Below are 21,202 nucleotides of genomic sequence, written 5' to 3'. Positions count from 1 at the left end.
GATATTAGATATAGTTTATTAAATCTAGATTTACATAATCTATATCTTCTTCATGTATGTTTATATATTTAATATAATGATTATTCAGTAAATAGAAGTATAACTGAAAAAGTGGATATACAATTCTACGATATACATTAAGTATGCACGTTAATGAGAAACTAGGAAATAAAAGAAGAAAAAAAAGGAAGAAAGAAAGGTAGAAAAAGAAAGAAGATTATCGTACAATTGGTTATAGTTCCCTTTTAAATGGAGCATCGTAAGTACGAGCGAGTATCCCGGCCGGGATAAACCATGAGCACGAATGATGTTCTTTGGAGCGTCTCGTGGATATTTTCATCGCAGCAGTAGAGCACGTGCACTTGGCCCGAACACGCACTCCGTCCCCGTCATTTTCTGCCTTTTCATGTTCTTATGCACTCTGCAACGACCTGGTTAGTGTGTCCTGTGTTTTCAAAAACTTATTAAACTCTCGATATTTCAAATTTAAATATATATTTAAGTATATTACTGTTATACTTTCACTGATATATGTATGTCAATCATTCAATCATTCGTTTCAATCCAATTGTCATCCATTAACAATAGCTTAAATTAGCTTCAACGACGTTACAATGTGAATGAAAGACAATTAGTGTCTTCTTAACGGGCTCTGACAATATGGCGAACATTAAAGTGGCTGTTCGCGTGAGACCGTTCTCGGCTCGGTGAGTATTTCATCGTAACACACGAAATTTATCTTGTTCGATCAAAAAATCAGCTGACCTAATTTAAGAATAGTATTTGAGTGTCGTACTAGAATCAAAGGAAACGGGATGTCAAGTCCACAGATACATAACGGCTGACTCCGTCTTTATGAAGAGTGTTTTCGTTTCTATACTTAGACGAGACAGATAGAAGTGGTAACGAAAGTAAGAACAAAACCATGCTCACTTTTCAAGAAATACGAAGCAAGAGTGATCGGTGGTTAGAAATGTAATAAGATATCAAATAAGCGTCTGTAATTGCTATTAATTGTGTTCAGTTTCTCTTCTGTTCTTTCTCTTTATTTCTTTTTTTTTAACGTTTAAAACTAGATAAACATTAATTAATCAGTTCAAAATTGAATCAAAAAAAAATATTTTCCATAAACAATCTTCGTTTAATCGATTTTAATCAATTTGTTTAATTAAATTCTGATCTATCTGTATTTTAATAATAATTTAGAGAACTGAAGAACTCTAGATCGACTGTGGTCATCTGCACCGATCAAAATGGGATTTCATTGACAAATCTAAAAGTCCCATTGAACAAAGCTGGCGATAGTCGTGAACGTACACGAAAGTATGAGTTCGATTACTGCTTCGATTCCACCGATCCTGAATCAGAGAATTATGCTAATCAAGAGAAGATCTACGATACTCTTGGCAAATCTGTTCTTAATGATATCTTTGCCGGATATAATTCTTGTCTTCTTACTTATGGACAGAGCGCATCCGGAAAGACTTATACTATCATGGGAACGGAGGTATACAAATTATTAATTAATATGTAAGTTAACAAATTCTTTAAGAATTATGCTATTCTTTTTTTTCGTAGAATGATCCAGGACTAACGCCACGACTTTGCAAGGGTATCTTTGCTCGTATAAAAGAAGAAAAATTGAAAGAAAATATCTTCCATGTCTCAATCAGGTGGTTATATATATATATATATATATATACACATATGTGTGAGTGTGTATGTGCGCACGTGTGATTTTAAAAATCAATTAATTTTTTTCAGAATTTCTTAGACTAATTTTTTTTTCAAATTGTAAGACAATTAATCTAACTACAAGCCTAAAAGATCTCGAAAAAGAGCAATTGATTTTTAAAATCATCTCATAACTTCTACCTCTTCTTGCATATATAATATAAAAATTTCAAAGGAGTTCTCTAAATAGCATATAAGATTCATATATTATAGAAATCAAAGATAGAATAAATCTCGACGAAGACAAACCAAATGTGTTCGAAATCATGAATAAGCATTAAACGGAAGATCGATGTATATGAATATATATGCATATATATATATATATATATATATATATATATATATATAGTTTAGTTACATCTTTTGAAGAAAACCATTGCCATGCAGGATATACTGCAGAGTTGATTGATGATACCTCTCAACGATCAGACAGCTCGTTTTCGATAACTCACAGTAATGAAAAACGATGGAAAATAGTCCAATGATCTCAAGATGAACGATTATATATTTCACACTTTCCCTTTGAAAATTGTAACATGTGAACGTCTTATGAATTTTGAAAATTCTTACGATAACACCAAGTAGCATTTGTGGATTCACATAGAACTTTAAGCCCCTAGACGACCTTCATTTTCTGATCGCGTTAATATTCCTATTTGATAATCGTGGGAAAGATCGCAGGTTCGACACCTTTCTCACGAATACTCATACCGATGTATGTCTGTAGCTTACTTATTGTTAGATAGATTGGCTATCGATGACGGTAATGTTTGGTTTTGGTCAAGGTTCGCCTATCGGTTCAATTTTATCTGTTATTTTCTACGGATCACGTTTCAAGTACATATATCGTATTTTCTTGCTTGATCGGATTTTCGATCAATAGATGAGGAGGAATAATCGTTTTGTTATCGCACAATTGAATGTTCTTCGTAGAAAACGAACGAATATTAATCTTATAGACATTTTACATATATACCTATATATAAATTCAATATTTTCTATAAATAGAAAAATAATTGTCCTTTCCCTACGTGTCTTAAAAAGGGCATCATATAAATCAAACCATTGCAAAGTATCAGAAACACTGTTTCCAGTTAAATGATAAATAATGTAAAAGAAATTGATCCTATAAAAAAATTTTTTGCTACTGTAGAATATATCGTCAAATGTATCGTGTTTCCTTAAGTGTACATCAATTGGCTTCGTGTTTTTTTTCTCCTAATCATTCTCTACATGGGAAGCCATCAACGGAAACAAAAAAAATATCTTAAGTTTTAGACGAAAGGTCCGGCTTTATTGATACGTGAGTAGAAAATGCTAAACGATAGTTAAGAGAGAGGGTAGAGGTAGAGGGTGGTTGAGACGTATAAGTTGAGCTTGCAAACTTGTAAGCTCAATCCCTCGCTGGCCTGGATGTGTCTTATAGTCTTAGTCAGTGCCTCGTGACTCGCAATCCTAAACGGACGCAAGCTCACTCTCTCTCTCTCTCCCTCTCTCTCTCTCTCTCTCTCTCTGTCTCTCTCTCTCTTTCTCTCTCTCTCTCTCTTTCTCTTTCTCTCTCTTTCACACACACACACACACACACACACACACACACACTCTCTCTCTCTCTCTCTCTCTCTCTGTCTTTTTTTCTAATTATTTGTGCCTCCATTTATTTTTCTTTTTTCAATCAGCTGATGAAATCAAACTTTTAACTCTTACGTGTTTCGTAATTATACGTATATCGTATTTTTAGATATTATAATCGTATTATCAAAATTACGTTAATGAAATCAGAGTATCATATTTGTCGGTCAGAAATAATTTAGAGAAGAGCTGAATGAGAGTTAAAAGAAAAAAAAAAAGATTGAGATATAATCGTTGGAATTTAAATATATTCCCTTATAACGCATCGTTTAAGTTTATTGTGTTTAATTGTAAATCGATGGGAGATTTGATCGCACGTGTGTTATTCTTAAAGAAAAAAAAAATAACAGAGTTCGTTGTGGTAGTGATGTCCTTGAAGAATGAATACCTATAACATAGTACATCGTAGTTATATATTATAAAAGAACAATCAGGAGTAATTAAAGGATGAAAAAAAGACGAATGTGATAAGAAACGCTAACGTGCATTTAATCAAGGAAGAAACTTTATAATATGACTACGAAATGAAAAACTGTTTAAAAGCTGTGGTAAGAAATAGAATGGGGAAACGTGGAGAAAGGAGTCACGTGTTAAATAATTAGATAGAGTTTAAATCTCGACTTGAAATCTTACTCAAGGTAAACGCTAAATTTTGTTGTGTGTACGGTTGCACGTGAACGAATACATAGCGATAACTGTACCAGCTAAAAGATATTAACCCTTTACGTTTCAACTACCAGCGCATTACTAGAATAACAACACGTAAACACACACGTACACGTAAAAAAACAAGTAGATAATATTATTAAAATTTCGATATTATCTATACGAATCTTATCAAAAGTAACGATATTATTGAAACTTACATATATTTATTAGTAAGTATAATTAAAAAAAGATAATATTGATAACAGTGCTGGTAGTGTTTGAATTAGAAAATAGTCTTTAGTTATAACAGGAATTATGATAATTCGAGAACGAAGAATTAAACAAGGATAAGTTTTAACACGATAATAATTATTATTATTATTCATAGGAAAGAAAGAAAGAAAGAAAGAAAGAAATTTTTTTTTTAATTTAGTGATATATATGTAATGTACGTATAAATGGGTACTGCTTGTCTTCGTAAAGACAGTCATGGACGTAAAATCGTTAAGTAGGTTAGTGGGTAGCGGGAGAAACTTTGCTCGAACCTTTGCCGAGTGAACAGGATTCTTAATGATGTTATTGTTAGTCCTTACGAGCATAACTTAGACGGGTAAATTATGCCCAATTGTAGAATTTTATTTTATTTTCTCATCAGAGTTCTACAATAAAGCCGATCGTAAATCTTTATGGAAATGATTATCGGATGAAAGAGACGCAAAGTTTCGAGCAATATTCTACACCAATGTTTGATATCAATACCAATAGCATGATACAGGGCCGTTATAATCTAATGAATTCTTGGAATAAAATGCAATGATCTTTTGCTAGCACGCTCTTTCGAAACGTGAAGATGATGCACGCAACACGTCTAAGAAAATATAATGATGTATTACAATACCGTGAAATCCTTTCTGTGATTTCTTTCTTTTTATTGTATATATATTTATTTATTATATATATATATATATATATATATATATATATATATTGAAAAAATTTGTCTGGCCTAAAGAGAGAATATTGCGTTTTATGTAAAAAAAAAAAAAGAAAAAAACAGCAAAGTGCAAAGAGAAGATCGATGAATCGAGTCGAAGGTCATGTTTCGATCGTTCTTTTACGCGACTATTAAACTGTTCGATGAGTTCGCGGCCAAAATGTTACTTATTTTTTTTTCTTTTTGTTTTAAATTACTATCGCTCGTCGCCGATGTAATGGCGAGAGTGAAGATTGCAAATCGATTCTTATTCCAGCAGCGTAATAACCGTTAGACACGAAAACGTGTTATACGACGTCGCCATCGCTTTCGTTTTTGCGGACACCTGCTTCTATCTCTATCTATTTTTTTTTTTTTTCTTTATTCTCCTTAGTAATTCGTCTCTAATTTCGCGAACTACTCGAAAAGTTAAAAGCTTCTGATAAATGACTTTCACGCCTTGTTATCGAGCCTTAATTAATAACATATTATCTATCAAAGACTTTAGAATTTCGACGAAAGATACGATAATACAATGTACGTCGTTGTGAAAATCAAATCTGAGGATTAATTGGTACGGATGAAAAGAAAAAAAATGAAAAAGAATTCTTAATAATTCATTCGTTATTATGGTATTATTTAAACGTATATAAAAATATATATATACATATAATAACATGATTGTTATTGTTTTAGCTATTTAGAAATTTATAACGAACGCGTGAGAGATCTTTTGAAACCATCCTCGAGTAGCCATAGTCTAAGAGTTCGTGAACATCCTCGACTAGGTCCTTACGTCCAAGGTATAAAAAAATACATTATTAATACAATATAAATCATCATTTTCATAGAGCAAATATATTTTTCTACATAAAATATTTACAATTTTCAATAATTTTATATGATACATAAAAATAATTTATTATTTCATAATAATTAAAGATTCTATTGTAATCGACAAAGATAAAGATACTCCTTAGATTCTATCGAACGATTAAAAATTAATTTAAAAAATAATTATTTTCTATCGCAAGGATTGACGTATCACGTAGCTAATACATTAGAAACGTTAATGTCATACGTCGAAGGAGGTACAAAAGCCAGAAAGACAGCCGCAACGTTACAAAATTCCAGCAGTAGTCGTAGTCACGCATTGCTCACAATTTTTCTTAATCCGGAGATATCAACGACGACAGCTACAACAGGGCAACAATCAACGAATGATGAAAATATCGATAGAAAATACAACGATGGCGCATCCTCTACTAAGCGCAACGACGTCACACCTCGTAATAACGGCAGTAAGCTGCACTTGGTCGATCTAGCCGGTAGCGAAAACGCTCAAAGGTGCGATGGTGTACATCGACTAAAAGTGAGTTATTCTATTAAAAAAAAAAGATAATAGATATCTTATGATATTGTCGTAAGTATTAAGAAATCAATATTGCTCCAGAAACTTCTTTTTATTAAACTACAAATAAAACAAAACAAAAAAATAAATAGATAAATTTATTTTCAATTATTGACTTTTTGTAAACATATATATCGTAATAAAACATAATAATAATAATAATAACAATAATAATTCATTATATATTATATAATAATTCATAACAATAACATACAATGTCTTTTTGTGTAGGAAGGTGCGAATATAAATAAAAGTTTGGTAGCCTTGGGCAATGTTATTTCGGCTTTAACGGGGAAAGTCTCAGGTGCTAGTGGTTCCAATAGAAGGTATATACCTTATAGAGATTCTTCGCTTACTTGGCTTCTGAAGGACGCACTCGGTGGAAATGCTACCACCGTTATGTTCGCAAGTAAATATTTATGTTTATAGCCTTTTTATCATTTACTTTACAATTAGATGCTTTCTATGGAAACATTTAAAGGCAATGATCTTATATAACAGATCTATATATGTATATATATAAAAGCGTTTTTTATTACAAAACAAACAAGAATATTTAATTATTCATAATTATTCATAGCCGTATCACCAGCCAGTGAAAATTACAACGAAACCGCGCATACGTTACGATTCGCTCAAAGGGCGCACAGCGTGGTCAATAAACCCGTGGTCAATGAAGATCCCATGGCAAAAACAATCCGTGAATTAAGGGCTGAGATAACAAGATTGAAATCTTTGTTATTAGAGAAGGTATATATTAAAAATTGCGAGGATGTTTCATATATTTTCTTTATTTACCCTATATCGTATGTTTCGTCTATTTTGTTATTCTTATAGAACATCGAGCCAGATAAAAAATCATTACAAAATGAATCCAAGACGAACGATTCGGGAAAAAAGAAGGATCAATCGTCGAAAAATAGCGTACTGGGAAATAAGAGACAGATAGAACATATAAAAGGTGTTAGTAGTGTTGGTGATAGTAGTAATAGTGGAGTTCTTTCTTTAATCAGAAAGGTTAATTCAATTGAGAATTTAACAAATCACGATAACGCCTCCGTAAAATCTATTAGAAAATTTGGTTCATACGAATGTCTCGATTACAAAACGAGCACTATCACTAGTTACAGTTATAATCGTGCTGAGGTTTCAGAATTGAAGGACGAAGAAAACAATTTCATCGGAGAGATAAACGAAGCTGTATTCGTCGACATTCCAACTCTTGTTGCAGTACTTATAAAGCCGGATAATAATTTCCACGAGAACTCGACACAAATCGAAGAGATTTGTTCTGATGAAATACATGATTATCCGATCGAGTCGGATTTTATAGGAAGTAGTAACCTTCGCGAAATCTGTGAAAACCGTACAAGCAAAGCTGCGAACAATGATTATGAAAATGAAAATAATCATTTCAGTCTAGATTTGGATAATGAAATAAACGATACTCGTTCAAATATCATTCATTTGGGAAGAAAAGAAAAGTCTAAATTTTGTAAACAAAATTCCATTAATTTTGCAACACCAACGGAAACGTCTACGAACTTGTATATGTCGAGAAAATTCAGTTCTGTCGAAATATTACAAAAAAAACGTGATAATCTAGCGACTCTAGAGAGATCCAATACGAATTTGGAGAAACAAACGACGGTACCGGAGGAAGTCGACATAGAGAATAAACTCGTAGATAAAGGAAAAGTCGAAAATTCTAAAAGCAATAGCTATACAAGCCTATGGAAAGATACTAACAAATTTGACAGTAGAGATTTTCTTCAAAGGACTGGTAGTAATGAGTTTGAAAAAAATCCAAAAGATAATTCATCCGTGATAGGTCTTATAGGGAAAATTAAAAATACAGCGAGAAAGCCAAGTTTAGAAAGTTTAAAGAGGAAGACCAGTAAAGACAGTAGTTCGAGTAGTTCGAAAGACGAACAGATATTGATTTCGAGTTTGACGAATGATAAGATCTTAAGGAGAAAGGATTCATTGGATCATAATCCACCTACAAGGGTTCACACTCCTGTACAAAAGACGAAGAGAGCGGAGATTGTGGCTGCTGTTACGGAAAGATTATATTCGAGCAGGAAACAAGTGGAAGAAATGACAGGTGTGACAGGATCTGCATCAACGTCTCTTTCAGGTATTCGTTCGCCTCCAGAGGGAACGGACGTTAGATTAACGACGTCCTCTTTGACGGCTAAAACAAAACTTCAAGAGATATCAAGAAAGATGCTAGCCAAACGACGACGTGTCAATGTTGATACGCAAACGGAACAAATCCAAACGATTCGTATGAAGGATTCGGCATCTTTAACGGACGAAACAAAAATTGTTTGTCAAGATGTAGGTGTATTAACCGACGAACACAACGGTTATCAAACGAATATGGACAATAGATCGCCTGTTATTAGAGTAAAAGAAATTGCAACATTGACGGACAAATTAAAATACAAAGTCATAGAATCTAAAGATGCAGAGTGTTTGGTGAATGATCTCAATTTTTACGAATACGGTGTGAATATTTTAAATAATAATTCCAAAATATTATTGGAAGATATGAGAACTTATACGAATAAAATGTCTAATACAGATACTTCAGAATTATGTTTAGCTAACGATAAAAAAGTCAATCGTTTTGATAAATCAACGAATACTGTGGCCGTTCCTGTTGCAGTCAATTCTATCATTCAAACGCAACAGCCACCAGAGCAATCAATTGTACAAGAAAAAACAACCCAATATTTTGAAAAGAATTACAATGTAATTGAAGAATCCATTCTTACAACGGCTGTACAAAAATCAGATAGAAACGTTATTTCCATGTGTTTACCCGATACTATTAGTATAACTATCGAAAGCTCAAACCTTTTAGAATCAAAAGTTGTTATAATTGATGATACTTTAAATAAGACAAGTATCTCGGAAAAAAGAGATTTATCTCGTTTAAAAGACAACGAATGTCAAACTGAAACTGAAAAGAAAAATATCAAAGAGGAAGACATGAGTAATGATTGTTATGTGAAAGAATTTGCAACAAAATCAAGTGTCAGTCAAACGGATAATAAATGTTTTAGAATCGAAAATATATTTGAGGATCCTCGGCACATCTCTAAGATATGTACTCAATCGGAAGAAGATACGTTGAATACATCTAAAAACACAGCTACGAAAGCATCAGTTACTTTTACCAATTCTTTAGGTACCTCCTTCGTTCCAGATACAAAAGAATCTGCTACTGATATGAACAAGGGACAGGTTTATGCACTTCAAAGTGGTCGATCATTTAACCGAGACAAAAGCTTTAGAGAAACGTTTATTTCAAAAAAATATAATAACCCATTAGCTACAGACATTTGGAAAAATTGGATGATTTCATTTCCTCCAACTTCGTGGCAACGCCCAAGAAATGTATTATCAGTTAATGGGTTAACATTTGCATGGAATAATTCTTTAAACAACGACTGTACCGCGATCGTTAGTACTAAAGATTTGAAAGAACCTAATCTAAATTCCAATGTCTTTCTTCCGAATAATATGTACGATAATAATGAAGTTACAGATTTAAAATCTCCGGCTTTGATCGCTAGAATAGATTCTAAAAGACTGCTAGAACACGATTATAATTTTTCAGATGACAGTCTTGATTATAACGAGGAAAATGTTATCTGTAATTCGAATAATATAAATACAGAAACTCCTGAGGAGAATGAAATTTTTGAAAATATTTGTCCACCCGACGTTGTAGCTCATACTAAGAAAGAAAATTCAATTACATTAGGAAATAGTTGCGACAATAACGTCGAAATCTCACTCGCGAATCACTTCGAGAAGGATCAAATAGAATTTCCAAAGAAAAAATCTGTCGAACCAATCGATGAATCTTCCATTTCTGTTCACAATTATAAATCATTGATTTTAGGTAAAGATACAATTAACATCGATAATTCACAGGAAGCACGAATTAATTTCGAAGAAAAGTCATCGAATATCTTAAAAAATTCTTGCAAGAAAAAAGTCACCTTTATGAATAGCAAAACTTCCAAAGAACATCAGATTAAACCAACGGAAACAAATTCATTGAATCAAAGTAAAACTTTTTCCAAGCCTTTTATTAAAAAGAAAATGCACGAGCATAATGCTAATGATGATGATTCTCAGATTGTTTATATAGATGATAGAGAATTGTTGATAAATAAAGACAAAATTTCGGATGATCATCTTGAAAATATAAATAATAACGAAGGTGATAACATCAAAGACAAAATGCAATCGAGTGCGCAAGAGAAAAAGACTACGGCTAATTTTGTCAAGATATCAAGTAATAAAAACATCAAGTCTTACGAAAAAAATAGTTTTCGAAATAGTTGGAGTGATTCCGATAGCAGTGAAGACATTTACAGAGACGAGGATTGTATTGTAAAATTAAAGAGGAAAATATTACAAGAATACGTTAACGAGGCAACAACGTTTATGCGTAATATGAATTCTCTCAATGAATATATAAATAATACTACAAATATTTGTGAAAAACATCAGAGACAAGAGAAAAAACGAGGAAATCATCGACGATATTATCCTCAGCGAAACGAAAATAATACGGAATTGAAAGATCATAAAATTATCGATAATAATATTGAATTGTTAGAAGAAACTGACGTTATAGTAGCCACAGAATCTTTTAAAAAATGTTTAGAAGGTATCGAGAGATTAGAAAACTGTATAGAAAAAACAAATAAGCACAATGAGTATCTCCGTGAAAAATATGGCATCGTTGTTGAATCTGCTGGCGCTAAATCTGGTTTAGCGAGCTCTAGTATAGATTCTAGTATAAATTCCAAGATCTCTTCTAATCCTGTTCGAAAAGATACGAATTTACAGGAAGAACCTATTATTTCGGAAACCTTAGAGAATTTACTTCCTTCTAACAGGTATTCTCTTAAAGATTCTTCCATGCCGAGATTTACAGAAGATCCATACGATCCATTAAAGATCTATGATGACTTTTACGATACGAATAATGAAGAAGTGTTTAATGTAAAAAGTAAAATTGAAAAAAAACATTCTAATCGATTAATAAACGTTTATCCATCTTGCCATTGTCGTACGAAAAGTATTTTTTATAGAAAAGAGAAACAATTTCAGAATAGTACTTGCAAATTTTATCATTTTTATGATGATAGAAATATGAACGATTTTCTCGATGATTCAGCCGCAAAGGAGGATGAAAATATAGAATTGTCAAGTAGTATTTTAATGAAGCCTATAAGGTATTACGAACATTTAGGAAAATCATTTGAGGATAATGGCTTTCCAAGGTTAATGACAAACACTTTTTTGAGATGTACAAAAAATGAAACACTGAATTTTGCCAATTCAAGAATATTCCATCGAGCTACCGTTACCGATACTAAACCATATTCCTGGGAAAGATGGCGATATCGTCCTGAAAGTCCAAGAGCAAAATTTTTAGAATTGTTGCACGAAAGACGACGCATCGTTGAAAACAGCAGAGATGTCACATTTTAAAATATCATCTCCATCAAATATGTAAATTATAAATTCATTTCTCCCATATATTTTTCTACATTAATGATTAAATAAAAAAAAAAAAAAAGAAAAATATAATGCAATAATGAGACAACATATTGACAGATACTATGTCTATCTTTCTCACTATCCTATTTTAACACAATTAACAGTAATTTAATTATTTTCTACCAGTCATTTAAGAATTACAATGCATTTATACATACTTACACTTACATATTATGTAAATTAGAAAATAATAAGACTTTAAAAATTGTATAATTGATACATACATTTTTCTCTTAAAACCTAAGATTCTTAATGACTTCAATGATCTAATATAAGAATAACAATCTATTTATTTTTAATAAATAGAAAATTCTTAATTACGCAATAAAATTAAATTGCGACAAAGATATTGTCACTTTATACTGAAAAGTCATTATTTATTACAAAACAATTCCTCTTATTTATTTCCTGCTCAGTCTTTACCAAAGGATTCAATTCAATTGTCTTTTTTTCACACAAATACATAAAGAAATTATTTATAAATAATAATATTATTCACCATATCGTTGTTCTCGCTTACTATATTTTTTTAGTATCCAAATAAAATCCTTTACTGACACATTGTGACATTCAGGTAATGTCCTAAAAATATAGAAGTAAATTTCAATTTGTTTACATAACTTAGTTAATATTTTTACGTACACAAATCCTGTTGTCCTAATATGCCATGGAAGAAAACCATATGTAGAGCAAATATGTCCATGTATTAAAGCTAAATCAGGGTCAGGAATCCCTTTTAACGTCATTTTTTCACGAATAAAATTTTCATTGATTTCTTCTATTTTTAAATTTTTTGTTGTTACAGCCTCTGCTAAATGTTGAGTTAACAATACTACTCCACCCTTTCCACTATTCTTACATGGTAATAATATTCGAATCATAGTGTTAGAACCTAGAAAGATATATAAAATATTATTATAGACAAACAAAAAGCATTAAGTATAAAGTTACAAACAAATTGCATATAAGAAATATTATTTTCATTACTGTTTCAATTAGATTCATTTTCAATTGTATCAATCCGACAATCAATTGTTACATAAGGTAGTCACAATGAACCTTCTTGAATACATCAATTTTTCAAAAGGATTGGCCCTCTTCAGAACTGGTGTCAATTTCCATGTAAAGGAATACTTTTAAAAACTTATTGATAATATTCATAAAAAAAAATATTTTAACATGCGATCAACTATTATTTATTTATCATATTTAAAAATACAGTTTTAGAAAAATATGAAGAAGAGAAAAGAGATGGCCAAACAAATTATTATAAAATTATATAAATAAATATACAATTCACTTTTATGTAAAATATACCATTTTTATAATATTAGCAAATATTTTAAAAGCAAGTAAACTGTATGTCAAACATAATATCCTATAAATCTCTTTTTTATACATTCTTATAATAACAACATAATTATTTATTTCAATATAATTTTATAAAATCTCTTTTATATATGAAAAATTTAAAAATAATTTTACTATACCTGTAATTCCATTTTCTTTGTGTGGAATGTGCAACTGACTCCAATTAATATATTCCATTAACTCTGGTCTCCTAATAGCAAACTCTTGTTTTATAGCATTTTCGTGTTGTGACAAAAAGTCTAGATAAAATTGAGTAAAATACAAGTATATAAATATAATAGTCACATAAAAAGTAAACTTAAAAGTAATGTTAAAAGGTAATAAAGATTATTTATATAGATAAAATTACATAAAAAATAATGTGTCATTCTAACAAAAATAAATAATGTCATTTTTAATATCCTTGTATCGGCAATTATATCTAATATAGCTAATAATGACGTATAATTGGTATGGCATGTTACCTTTCCGTCCATAAAAGCTAATGAAAGGTATACCCAATGTAATACACCAAGAGATTATTTGTATTGAATCCTTGATACAATCTTTCTTTTCTCCCAAAATAACCACATGTTCTGGCAGTTTACTTAATTTATTCATACTGTGTACAAGCATTTCTATTTCAATCTTTGGATTTTTTTTATACCAATATCCTATACACTTTCGATGAACAATTAAACAGCTATTATAAATTATTAACCGTAAGCTGTATAAAAGATGAATGAGTATGAGAAGCGTACGAAATATTATAAACATCTTATGTTTATCTAATTGCACGGTCATACAACAAAATTATAAATATTTTTATACAACAATGTTCACTTAGAATCACCGGCAGATACCACGAGACTGATCCCCCATCACAATCTTGCACGATTTAACATATAACAATGCTACCAATATTATAGTAAAAAATATGAACAACACACATAGTATTTATTAGAATGTTGATAAAGAAAATACAATGTGCTAAAATACTTTCCTATTAATACAAGTTGTTGATAGATAAGTCGTAAAAACAGAAATTGAGAATATTAATAAAAAAAATAAAAAAAAACAATTTTATATATTCATATTTTCCTTTCTTAACTCAGTGTTCACTATTAGAAGGTATGTGTTATATATATTATCTGTCATGTGCATTGGTTTATAACAACCAATAAGCGAAAAAGAAATACCAACATAAAAAACGGTAGGAAAAAAGCTATAATAGCGCCACCGCTAGAGTTTATCTTAAAACTATGAGTGAAGAAATCTGTAATATGCTTTATCTTTTGTGAAAGCTCCAAAAATCGATTAAAGCAGAAACCGGTAAAAGCGCACGCGTCGTACAAAAGTTATGTACATATCAGCTGCATTTTATAAGCTTCATTGATAACGCTGTATTAAAAAATCAGTGCTATTTTATTATCGATAGTCTTCCAATGAAATATTATTTGAATCATATTTAATGGCTCGTAATAATCGTACGAAGGTATATCTTGGTTACGAAGATGACTATGTGATAGATAAGCATCGTAATCTAATTAATTTTACAACTAATAAAATTGGTGGATTTCCAGTGAGTATAAGAAAAAAAGTTTGTTAAAAATTTTATTTTACATATTGCTGCTTTTTATATATAGATTAGAAATTAAAAAAATTAGATAATGAGAAGTTTTTACGTTATATTGCATGTTTGTACAATATATTTGTATAGTAGATAAAAAAAAGAAAGATAGTCATTTGATACACCCTTTTACAAATTTATATGATATTTTTGCACAAATTGTTAACAATTATTATATAGACAGATAAAACTAGATATTTTGTATTGTTTTTTATTTGTTATTTTTAAAGTAGTTATCTAAATATTCTTAAAAAAATATATATATTAATATTTTGTATAATTTCTCTACATCATATTCAATAAATCAACACTTACTTATGTATAATATTTCTATGGATAGGACTGGCATGGAAAGAACACACTGTCATCACCACAGTGTAGACTTTGCGGCTTACACCAACTCTTGGCTCTACAATTGTATGCTCCACTAGAAAATTCTAAATACCATCGCACACTTTATATATTTGCATGCATCAATCCAAATTGTTGGAATCACAATGAAAGTTGGACTTGTTTGAGAATTCAGTCCTTGGAGAACGAAAGTAAAACAAATCCATCTAGTGAAGATGGCACAAGTGTATTACTTACAAAAACTTGGTTGGCAGGAGCAGATGACTGGGGTGATAACTTGAATGAGAATTCTTGTGAACACAATGGAAATAATATGCTATCAAATGTTCCTATTGATTTTAATAATTCCATGCAATCTGCTATTGGAAAAGATTTTGTAGATGATTTTGCTGTATTGCAAGTAGATGACCCAAATGCAAATAGGTTTGTCATTGTTTATTTTATATGCGTGTTATATTAAATTATGTATAGTATACAATATATATATATGTGTGTATTGATCTATATCAATCATATTCCTTAGTCCTGCAAGTATAGAATCACCAATTGGAGGAGCCGTAGGAAAAGTAGATTCTCCTCAAGCATCTGCAGAAATAGAAGGTGAAGAAAGTGAAGTTGTATGCATTGATACTCCTACCCAGCCACAATGTGATTTGGTCAGTTTGTTACATGAAGTAACGCCATTCCCAATAGAGATTGAATCAAATACAGATGAGAAATACTTTTTTACTGAAATCTTTATTTCTGTTGATGAAGAAGTTTCCAATATTGATGTACCACAACATGTTCGAGAGTTACTTTTAGAATATCAACATACCAACCCAGATTCATCACCAACAGAATCTAATGATTCCAAAAATGCTGGGACAGATATAGAGAAGTATGAAAAAAGTATTCCATTGCATGGGGATGAAATGTTCCATAATTTTGTCAGTCGCATACAAAATAATCCTGGACAATTGCTAAGGTACAAAAACTTTAGTTATCTTGTTGACTGTTTATTTTTTTATACAAATAAAATATATATTTTATATTCTTATTTTATAGATACTGCAGAGACAATTCTGGAGTGTTACTATTATATCCTATAAGTGGTTGTATTGGAAAATGTAGACATTGTGGAGCAGAAATGACTTTTGAATTACAAGTATTGCCAACACTTATACCAAAATTAACATTGCAACCACAAAATGAGGAAAATTTCCAAATTGAATTTGGTACAGTTCTGATATTCACATGTTTAAAAAGTTGCTGGTCCTCAACTGATTCATACAGAGAAGAACATATTATTGTTCAAGCAGAAAGATTATAGTGATTATGTTGTTTTAATCAATTCTATAATATAGTATGGAGACATAATTTTGGTAAAAATATAGTAATTTTATTTCTATAGATAAATACCGTCCATATAGTTTGAAATGTCTGTAATACAATGAAAATGTATTGAAAATTATGACAAATATGCATTTTAAATAATTTTTAAAAAATTAATGGAAATATTATATAGAAATTACATAATTATTTTTATGTAAATGTCTATTGACCTTTAACTTTATCAAAATGTTGTGTATTTAATTATTTATTATATTTTTGTAATATTTTTGTTTATTATTTTTATTTATTATATTATTTTTTATGATAAAATAAGTTTGATTCTGTTTTTATAAATGACAACACTATGACAAATTAATGAATTTGTCTTAATAATATACTAGTTTTTCTTTTTTAGTTTCTTCACTTGTAATTTTTCGTAATATATTGTCTTCAATTTTAATTCTCAATATTTTAACATATTAAAGTATAATATTTTGAAAAATTTTCTTATAATACTTTGAGTAAGTGGCCATTTAATTTGATTTTAATACAATGCTTATAAAATTACCTAATATATTACATACTATGTAATGATGAACATGATAAATAATATTAAATATAATTCAAAGCAATTGGTATATAAAATACGAGAAAGAATATATAAAGTTCATAAACTATAGATTATTTCCAATAACTAATTTAACTTAATCTTATAATTATGAACAACGATAGTAGATTAAATCACTTAAATATTTTGAAGTGATTAATAAAAAGAATTGAAAACTTTAAAATATATAGCATGATATAAAAATAAAAAAATTAAGCATTTCGAAGTTTAATTTTAGTGTAAAAATATAAGGATACATTGTAATTGATATGTAAATAGAGAAAGTTAAGTAAAAATAAACTTGCTCATTTTTCTTGATTTCAAATTATAAAAAACTTTTAATGTGAATTAAATATAATATGAGCACAATTATTTCATTTATAAAATAAGTTCCGTAAGTAATAAATATGAATGAAATTTATGAATATGAGTATTTAATTTTCAGTAATACTAGTTTCATTTATAAATTCTAATTCGTAAATTGCCGTTATTTTTATTTCACTATTTAATTATCATTGTTTTTTCAATTATTTAATCCAATTCTTTAATTTGTTGATTTTTTTTTGTAATGTATATGTTCAATGTTGCATTAATTTAGTATTCATAATATAAGATAAATTCTAAAGTAATTTGTATCGTAAATAATTTTTATTTTATAAATCTAATTTTACAAATTAAACTACTTTATTAAACAATTAATAAAATTCTAATATCTAAAACAATACTTATTTATACAATTGTAAGAATTTATCTGAACATAATGATTATCAGTGTATTTGTTTATATATATATATATATATATATATATATATATATATATATATATATATATATATATATATGTATATATTATTATAGTATAAAATATCAGACCTATGAACTAAAGGGGTTTATTTTCTCTATACTTTTGGATATTGTATAAACTGAATTTTATATATACTTTTATTATAAAGTAATTAACATTAGTCTTCACACGCAACAACTTCGATGCATTGAAATTAGTTGCAATAAAATTGTTTCATATAATGCAATATCTTTATACATACAACAGATTTTATAAATTATTATAATTCTACAATGTATTAATTATTTTAAAATAAACTGTTCAGATAATATACAATGTAAAAATAACATATGCGAGTTGAATCGTTTAGATTATAAGTCTTTACTGGTCAAGAAATGTACCAATATTACATAGAAAATCTCTTAATATAATTACAAATTTCTTTTCAAAGGATGTTCACACATATATCCTTTATAGTGAAATGCAGATTCAGATAATTTTTCTAATGTTCTATCATTTTTGGTTAATTCGTTATTAATTATAATGTCTTTTAATAATAGTACTTCCTTAAATGCCTGTTGAGCAACATACATTGCTATATATCTTTCCTGTTCGGCATTTCTAATTCCTGTACAATAACTCCTAGATGCACGTGTTACTACAGTAATTGTTACGTATAACTGAATTGTAATATCAGCTAGTCTTTGTAATATAATATGTTTAGAAGATATTTCTGTTCCATATATTTCTAATAACATTGTACTTATATCTACTAATATTTGAAGACATTGTTCAATTAAAGAACATGCCATTTTAAAGGATAAATGTGCATATTCAAACAAATATAAATTTATTTTTTTGTTAGAAAATATTTGTTTTAGCAAATGAATAGGATTCAGTAAATAATTTCTTGTTTTAACAATATCTTCATGAATATCTATTCCAACATATTGCAAACCTAATAAAGCTATATATATTTTTTCATCAATAGCAGATCCATCAAATAAAGACAATCCTAAAGCATCCTTATAAACTTTCATATATGGATTATCTTTCATATAGCTTTCAATTCCAATCACCTGCAATCCTTTATAAATTTGTTTTATGCATTCATTGGCACAATAGGTTTCTGTTACAGCCTTTTCTAATTCCAAATCTTGATTTTCATAAAGATCACCTATTGCACTAGTAAATAATGCAACACTTTCCATACAATACAAACTACATGTTATTAATCCAACAACTTCTTGTACTGCTTCAAATTCATACATATTTTTGTCAAGATGTTTTCTTCCTAAAATATTTTTGTTCAATAAAGACAAAAAATTTCGTAAAATGCCAATTGCTTCTCCAGCAACCTTATTGTTTCCAGGAGTGTATACATCCAATAAAACATCATTTCCATTACCCATTTCACCTAGTATATTTGCTTTAGGAATATATGTATTTTTGAAGTCAATTGTACAAATATGTACTTCCTGCTGACCTATTGTATTAATAACATTGCTACAAGTAATGCCTTCATAATTACTTTCCACTATATATGTGGATAAGAGATTTGATGAAAAATTCTTTTTATCAGATTGAGCAATAACTAGAAAGAGATTAGAATTTGATCCATTAGCCACAAATTCTTTCCTGCCATTCATTATCCAAAAATTACCACAATCTGAAAGCGATGCTTCGGTTTCAATGTTTTTCATATTAGGACCACTTATAACTTCAGTAATACAAATTGTTGGTAATAATTCTCCATTGCCTATTTTAGGTAAATAATTTCTTTTTTGTGCTTCATTACCAAATTTAGAAATTAAATCAATAGGTATAATATTATTTTTAACAAAGGTTGTAGCTAGCCAAGGAATAGATCCTAAAGTTTCTAATATTTTAAGAGTTTCCGCTTCAGACATATTTAATCCATTATATTTTGTATCTATTCTAGCTCGTAAAATATCAAATTCTTTAAATTTTTGAAACGCTTCTGTTGTAGATATTTCATTTCTATTTATGGAAGATATATAATTTTCAAATGGTTTTATCCATTCAAAAAATTGTTTGTACCTTTCAGAAGATTGTGGTTCAGGAAAGGTCATAAAATCGAAGTCAAACTTACCAATAAATAAATTTTTTAAAAATGGTGGTCTTCGTTCTAATTTCTTTTTTTGTTCAGATAGTCTTATTTTCTCTTCAAATACTTCTATATCTCTCATATTTTGAATATTTCTTTTGGGCATATAAATTAATGTTGGTATATATCGACTTCCATTGTAACATATTTTTTGTGTCAACATTATATATCGCTATTATTGTTTATAATATACAGAATTCGATAAATATAATTATTAATAATCACCGATAAGGTTAAACTTGCTCAAGCAAGAGCTTAAACAAGTATCTATATCAATGTTTTATAAATTTTAGTTACCTATGTTGTCGATAGGTTTCTGTCGCTTTTATGTCGCTAAATGTCGCTTTTCCTTTCGCTTTGAGTAAGATTTAAAAAAAATACAAAAAATAATTGAATAAAATTTTGGAATAAACAAATTAATAAAATAAAAAATTTATAATGCATAATATTATTATTAGTAGGTTGGGTAAGAATCTTTGTGAGTCAATTTTTATCAATTAGATGAAGTTAAGTGAATGATGGAATTATGCGCTTTGATAGTTAAATACATAAAAAAAATAAACTCAATTTTTCTTCAAAGTGATATAAATATTAGAATAATATGGTTAACCTAACGATAAATAGGTTAAAATAAAAAATTTTAACCTATAAGAATAGTATCGCTAACCTTTTTGTATTTAAAGTATCATCGAATTCTTCTGTATATCACAAAAATTAATTTGTTTTTTTACAAAAAACGTAATTATTTATACATGTTGATCCAAAAATTAATTCTCATTCCAATCGACGTTTCTAATAATTCTACGGATAAAAATGAAATATGTGTAAACTTTTAAAAGTATGCATTCGCTTCTTTTATAAAAATTATTCTTTCCATAAACTCTTTATAAAGAAATAATAATCATTCACTTTAAATTTAATAAATGCGTTTCCTTAAACAATCTTATATACGTTTCTCGTATATATTCCGAAATATTTAATATATATAATATATAATTAGTAAAGAATAATCGCAGCAGCTATTATTCTTGAAGTTCATTCTTTT

General features: G+C 28.9%; 4 protein-coding genes across 5 annotated transcripts; 2 read left to right on the top strand and 2 right to left on the bottom strand.

The window, feature by feature from the left end:
• The first annotated feature begins 569 nt into the window (after positions 1–569).
• On the top strand, positions 570–11,971 carry LOC118441752 (uncharacterized). 2 transcript variants are annotated; one of them, XM_085657427.1, is made up of 9 exons: positions 588–707; positions 824–975; positions 1,207–1,507; positions 1,579–1,673; positions 5,684–5,790; positions 6,022–6,359; positions 6,630–6,807; positions 6,979–7,148; positions 7,236–11,971. In XM_085657427.1, the coding sequence occupies exons 2-9, from the start codon at positions 926–928 to the stop codon at positions 11,922–11,924; spliced, it is 5,928 nt and encodes a 1,975-aa protein (XP_085513553.1). In that variant the 5' UTR covers positions 588–707; positions 824–925; the 3' UTR covers positions 11,925–11,971. The 2 variants fall into 2 exon arrangements, with proteins under 2 accessions (XP_035722505.2, XP_085513553.1); XM_035866612.2 differs by lacking the exon at positions 824–975 and having other exon boundaries at positions 570–707.
• On the bottom strand, positions 8,979–14,502 carry Tango14 (transport and golgi organization 14). The gene is made up of 4 exons (XM_035866637.2): positions 13,829–14,502; positions 13,484–13,603; positions 12,636–12,885; positions 8,979–12,575 (listed from the first exon to the last, which is right to left on the bottom strand). Exons 1-4 carry the CDS (start codon positions 14,145–14,147, stop codon positions 12,485–12,487), a joined length of 780 nt encoding a protein of 259 aa, XP_035722530.1. The 5' UTR covers positions 14,148–14,502; the 3' UTR covers positions 8,979–12,484.
• Positions 14,503–14,611: 109 nt separating this feature from the next.
• trus (programmed cell death 2 like trus) lies at positions 14,612–16,831 on the top strand. Its single transcript, XM_035866629.2, has 4 exons — positions 14,612–14,925; positions 15,314–15,747; positions 15,848–16,291; positions 16,372–16,831. Exons 1-4 carry the CDS (start codon positions 14,815–14,817, stop codon positions 16,634–16,636), a joined length of 1,254 nt encoding a protein of 417 aa, XP_035722522.1. The 5' UTR covers positions 14,612–14,814; the 3' UTR covers positions 16,637–16,831.
• Positions 16,832–18,124: 1,293 nt separating this feature from the next.
• LOC118441750 (complex I assembly factor ACAD9, mitochondrial) lies at positions 18,125–20,462 on the bottom strand. Its single transcript, XM_035866607.2, has one exon. The coding sequence runs from the start codon at positions 20,318–20,320 to the stop codon at positions 18,461–18,463; it is 1,860 nt and encodes a 619-aa protein (XP_035722500.1). The 5' UTR covers positions 20,321–20,462; the 3' UTR covers positions 18,125–18,460.
• Positions 20,463–21,202: the final 740 nt, after the last annotated feature.

The sequence above is a fragment of the Vespa mandarinia genome, chromosome 5 (genome assembly GCF_050613455.1).
Source record: "Vespa mandarinia isolate Hongniang chromosome 5, ASM5061345v1, whole genome shotgun sequence".
Classification (NCBI taxonomy): Eukaryota; Metazoa; Arthropoda; class Insecta; order Hymenoptera; family Vespidae; genus Vespa; species Vespa mandarinia.
The sequence above is the reverse complement of the archived record's forward strand: the minus strand, read 5'-3'. Positions and strand labels throughout refer to the sequence as shown.

Bases quoted from the DNA above. Each gene is read 5' to 3' on its own strand.
- trus (XM_035866629.2), top strand. From the start codon at position 14,815: ATGGCTCGTAATAATCGTACGAAGGTATATCTTGGTTACGAAGATGAC. The intron at 14,926-15,313 runs GTGAGTATAAGA...TTCTATGGATAG, and splicing joins ATAAAATTGGTGGATTTCCA to GACTGGCATGGAAAGAACAC. The intron at 16,292-16,371 runs GTACAAAAACTT...CTTATTTTATAG, and splicing joins AATCCTGGACAATTGCTAAG to ATACTGCAGAGACAATTCTG.
- Tango14 (XM_035866637.2), bottom strand. From the start codon at position 14,147: ATGACCGTGCAATTAGATAAACATAAGATGTTTATAATATTTCGTACG. The intron at 12,886-13,483 runs GTATAGTAAAAT...ATATCTTTCTAG, and splicing joins CAAAGAAAATGGAATTACAG to GTTCTAACACTATGATTCGA. The intron at 12,576-12,635 runs GTACGTAAAAAT...CTATATTTTTAG, and splicing joins ATTAGGACAACAGGATTTGT to GACATTACCTGAATGTCACA.
- LOC118441750 (XM_035866607.2), bottom strand. From the start codon at position 20,320: ATGTTGACACAAAAAATATGTTACAATGGAAGTCGATATATACCAACA.
- LOC118441752 (XM_085657427.1), top strand. From the start codon at position 926: ATGCTCACTTTTCAAGAAATACGAAGCAAGAGTGATCGGTGGTTAGAA. The intron at 976-1,206 runs GTAATAAGATAT...ATAATAATTTAG, and splicing joins AGTGATCGGTGGTTAGAAAT to AGAACTGAAGAACTCTAGAT. The intron at 6,808-6,978 runs GTAAATATTTAT...AATTATTCATAG, and splicing joins TACCACCGTTATGTTCGCAA to CCGTATCACCAGCCAGTGAA.